At 45.8% G+C, this 4,951-nt stretch overlaps 1 protein-coding gene across 1 annotated transcript in view; it reads left to right on the plus strand.

Moving 5' to 3' along the window:
- Window positions 1–418: 418 nt before the first annotated feature.
- The window catches only part of LOC112078334 (carboxylesterase notum2-like), an 11,037-nt gene continuing 6,504 nt past the window's right edge, over window positions 419–4,951 (plus strand). The window contains 10 exon segments of the mRNA XM_024144612.2: window positions 419–468; window positions 1,276–1,371; window positions 1,576–1,636; window positions 1,976–2,073; window positions 2,179–2,281; window positions 2,729–2,917; window positions 3,131–3,231; window positions 3,606–3,671; window positions 3,674–3,752; window positions 4,466–4,513. Of these exon segments, the coding sequence (XP_024000380.1) occupies window positions 1,338–1,371; window positions 1,576–1,636; window positions 1,976–2,073; window positions 2,179–2,281; window positions 2,729–2,917; window positions 3,131–3,231; window positions 3,606–3,671; window positions 3,674–3,752; window positions 4,466–4,513 (779 nt within the window). The 5' untranslated portion in view covers window positions 419–468; window positions 1,276–1,337.

The raw sequence follows: 4,951 nt of genomic DNA on the forward strand, positions 1-4,951 counted from the left end.
ATCACATTTCAGCAACATAATGATGTATAAAGGAATCATATATGCCGTAAAACACTAAAAATACTAATCGTGTTCATGTTTATGTATTCTATCATGCCTATACAGCTTTATTACACCTGAATGTGTTGATATTAATAAAGTAGTAATCTAGTCCTCTCTAAGTTGGTGACGACAAGAGGTAAAATTTTTAATTACTATCAAAACTTTGAATTAGAGTTTGTGGATTAACTTATAGAATAAAAAATTCAGGGAGTTGTCACGTCACCTTTATGGTACTAGCATCATTTTTTTGACAAGGAGTTACAATGATGAGTGATTATGGTTGGAGTATCGGCCAACACATGACACTATATAGCAGTGTTCTCTAGGTTTCACCATTCACAGCCCTTCATCCATGTTTATTTGTGGTCCACAGGTTTTACCTAAAGGAGTTCAAAGGGAGTAAGCGATGGCTGATATTTCTGGAAGGTGTGTATTTTAAACTCATCTGGTTAATTTGATCTTGAGAGGTCAGCGATTGGCATGTTTGCGTGACGCCCTCATCGGCATCTGGACCGGTGGTAATCTCCTTTCCCTTTTTCGTCTTTTTCCGCGGCTGTCTGTCACTCTGATTGGACGCCTCCTCTGGCATTCGCCCCTCCATCACTATGAGATATTTATGAGGATTGCGTTGTGACATCACACGTGTATTCTGAGACCTAGAACCGGATGTGTCACATCCTCTAAGAACAAACATGTCAGCAGGTTGAAGTGTCACAACGTACATATCCTACATCAGAGGTACTTTGCTGTTGGATACAGGTCAACAAGTACCAAGGTATCCACTCTTATACGGCAAGTATCTGATTAGGTCACAAATGCCACAGTTTGTTAATGTGTTTATTTTCTCAGCAGGTGGTACGGCTCCAAAAGATAGATATGCATAGATATGCAAGATAGATATGCATATAAGCTTGGTTATGATTTAGATCATAACTCAAACATTAATGGATCCCAGGCGCGATTTTAGGAAGCAGTCACATAATAGCTACCGATTTTATATCCCTGCCGTTTCTATTCAACAGTCCATTGCCATACATGTGCATCAGACCCCACAGACAGTCCCTCAGTTCGGGAGCCTGGCCAGAGGCTAGCAGATGGAGCTGCAGGTGGATGCCTCCGTTACCCTCCCTCTCCCATTCCTCTCAGGCCTCTGAAAGGGGCTAACAAGGGGGTCTCCCTTTCTGAGCTTCTGAAACCGGATGTGAGAAGCTAATATTAGTGTCTTATTTTTAGGCGGTTGGTGCTGTTACAACAAAGACTCCTGCGATAMCAGATATAAAAATATCCCACGACTCATGACCTCATCCGACTGGCCCCAAACGCGCAAAGGTAGGTTGGGGTCCTTCTGTTTTAGAATGCATCCTCGTCATTCATCATACATGTTTTACATGGGCGTCCAAGTTTGGTCCCATTCCCAATATACATTGTGTCATGGGTTGTTGATTGTCATATGACATCAGTGTTGTGTCCTACTGTATGTCCAATGAGAGGTCACCACTGTCTCTGCTTGACTTTCTATTGGTTGCTTTACAGGAAGTGGAATATTGTCAGCCCAGGCRGAAGAAAACCCTCATTGGTATAACACTAATATTGTGTAAGTATGCTTGTATGCAGCAATAAGTATGCACGCTGGTTGTTGTATGTTACCGGTACATGTTGTCCTACATACTGTACTGCTAACTAAAGTTCTCAGGATCTGTGTGATTGAAGAAGCCAACTGCAGGCTGAGATGATGAATATCAAACATGACAGGTTGCTTCACAATGAGGGATGGACCTCTCATGTAGGTCCCATTAATACTATTACATATGTACATGAGTACGTGTGTGTGTGTGTGTGTGTGTGTGTGTGGTGTGTGTGGTGTGTGTGGTGTGTGTGGTGTGTGTGTGTGAGTGTGTGGCTCTGACCCAGCTGTGTATCTCCTCTTCTGCAGATTCATCCCGTACTGCTCCAGCGACGTGTGGAGTGGCACAGGGCCCACAGCCACCAAGGAGAAGAGAGGCCCAGGAAAAGAGAAGGAGAAAGATGCCAGTAGGTCCTCTCACCACCAGCAGATCCTCATTATTCTCCTCAACACAAAAGCCATTTCAATACGGTGGTTTGTTCTATTGATTGCATATCTATGTTTCCCTCCAGTTGAGTATACCTTCATGGGTTCCCTGATCATCCGTGAGGTCATCAAAGACCTAGTCCCTAAAGGCATCAAACAGGCCAAGGTTGTCATGCTGGCTGGCACAAGGTGAGTTCCTCTCCTCTGCTTTGGGTCTGTTCCCAATCTAGCCCCGTTGTCTGGCACCATCTGTCTCCGCTACCCATCTCCACACACTCACACACATTGACAGAGTGAGTCTATTTTAGGACGTCCTGTAACTGTTGTCTACCATAAAGATGTTTACGATCCCTGCTGTCCTGTATTGGCCGTAGAGTGTGGGACAATGACATAATGTCTATTAGGGGCCTCTTCCATAAAGGAGGACACAGTTCTGAAGATTCTTCCCAGGTTAGCAACATGTTTGGTGGGACACCCTGAGGACTAAAACAAGAACACACAGTTAAGTCTGACTGTGACAGTATAGCATTATTGTGGCTARTTGTCGGCCATTTTGGCTCCAATTGGCAGTGTGCCAATGCGGGGAAACGGTCACAGACACAGACCTTTTTACCCAGTTTCTTTGCTCCCCTGCAGTGCTGGAGGGACGGGAGTGCTACTCAACATTGAGAGGGTGTCCAGTCAGCTGGAGCAGCTGGGGGCAGAGGCCCAGGTTCGAGGCCTGGTGGATTCGGGCTGGTTTCTGGAGAGTAAACAGCAGAGGGTTCCTGACTGCCCAGACAGTGTCTCCTGCTCACCTGTAGACGCCATCAAGAGAGGACTCAAGTAAAGCACACCTGTCTCTCTCCCTTCAGCTTATCCATGTCTCTATGACCTTTATAACGACAGGTGCCCTGAACAAAGCATTGCATCTCATCACACTTGTAGCTTTATTTCCATTGGCTTGAAGTTCAACAATAGTTTTAGCATATAACAGTTGCCCTGTCTATGTTCAATGCGCACTGGAAGCCATTTTTACTCCAATGGCTGTTTTCTTAGGCTGTGGAACGGGGTGGTCCCAGACAAGTGTCGGCAGCAGTACAAGAAAGGAGAGGAGTGGCAGTGCTTCTTCAGCCACAAACTCTACTCCTCCCTGACCTGTGAGTGTCTTTACTACCTACCATCACCTTGTAAGAATGTGTCTTTCATCTATCAAAGCTGAAGGGTCATGAATCAGAATGCTAGTAAACTTTATGTCCATCATGTTACCCATCAAGATACCAATAAATGTTACGTCCCTCATGTTACTCAATAAAACACTTATGGGTACAAGCAACACCCTAACTCTGTTCTCATACTGTGTGTGTGTGTGTGTGTGTGTGTGTGTGTGTGTGTGTGTGTACTGTGGTGTGTGTGTGTGTTGTGTTGTGTGTGTGTGTGTGTGTGTGTGTGTGTGTGTGTGTGTGTGTGTGTGTGTGTGTGTGTGTGTGTGTGTGTGTGTGTGGTGTGGTGTGTGTGTGTGTGTGTGTCATAGCCCCTGTGTTTGTGGTGCAGTGGCTGTTTGATGAGGAGCAGTTGAGAGTGGAGAATATCTACCTGGGGGTCAGACCCTGTCAGAACAGCAGTGGACCTACATGCAGAACCTGGGAAAGGATATCAAGAACTCACTCAAAGATGTCACGTAAGTGTGCAGCTGCAGCGACGGAAGTGACTGTGGAATGTGGTAGACAGCTGAGATTGAGATTGATCCATGACATATAGGCCAAGAATTGACAAAACCTAAGTTTCGTGATCAAAACAAGTAAGAGCACTTCCTAATATTGAGTTGCACCCATCACCTCTGGCCCTCAGAACAGCCTCAATTCGTCAGGGCATGAACTCTACAAGGTGTCGAAAGCGTTCCACGGGATGTGGCTGGATGTCCATTGGGTGGTGGACCATATTTGATACAGGCAAACCSAGCAGTGTTGCAGTTCTTGACACACTCAAACCGGTGTGTTTTTTTGTCACCAACTACCATACCCTGTTCAAAGGCACTTAAATGTTTTGTCTTGCCCATTCACCCTCAATGGCACACTTACACAAACCATGTTTACATTTTCTTAAGGCTTAAAAAAAGTTATTAACCTGTCTCCCATTCATCTACACTGATTGAAGTGGATTTAACAAGTGACATCAATAAGGGATCATAGCTGTCATCTGGATTCACCTGGTCAGTCTGTCATGGAAAGASWAGGTGTTCYTAATGTTTTSTACTGTCAGTGTATACTATTGATYAGCTGAAATGGAAGATTAGCAAAAATGAATCAACAGCAATATTCTYCACATGTTTCYAACACTATCAAAGATGTCACGCTGCTCAGTTCTGACRTTATGCTGTGGTGTGTGTTGCAGGGCTGTGTTCGCACCCTCCTGCCTGTCCCACACATTGATCACTAAAAGGTAGGACATCTGACTCCCTGGRGGCCCTGAAAAGCACATCCACTGTCCCCTCTACCCCTCACCCCTACCCTGACCCATCTCTACCCAGTGAGCTCATGCTACTCTTTTTGTGTAGCTCGTTCATCAAACCGCATTCTGCGTGTCACTGAATGACATTTCACACTTTCACTAACCCCCCAGCACGCTTTACACACACCCGCACGCACGCACGCACACACCCACACACACATACACACACACCGCCTCTCTCGCTCTCTCTCGTCTCTCGCTTCTCTCTCTCCTTCTCGTTCCTCTCTCTCTCTCGCGCTCTCTCGCTCTCTCGCTCTCTCTCTCTCGCTCTCTCTCTCTCGTCTCTCTCTCTCTCTCGCTCTCTCTCTCTCTCGTCTCTCTCTCTCGCTCTCTCTCTCTCTCTCTCTCTCTCTCTCTCCGTTCTCTCTA

Source organism: Salvelinus sp. IW2-2015, unplaced genomic scaffold, assembly GCF_002910315.2.
Source record: "Salvelinus sp. IW2-2015 unplaced genomic scaffold, ASM291031v2 Un_scaffold5556, whole genome shotgun sequence".
Lineage (NCBI taxonomy): Eukaryota > Metazoa > Chordata > Actinopteri > Salmoniformes > Salmonidae > Salvelinus > Salvelinus sp. IW2-2015.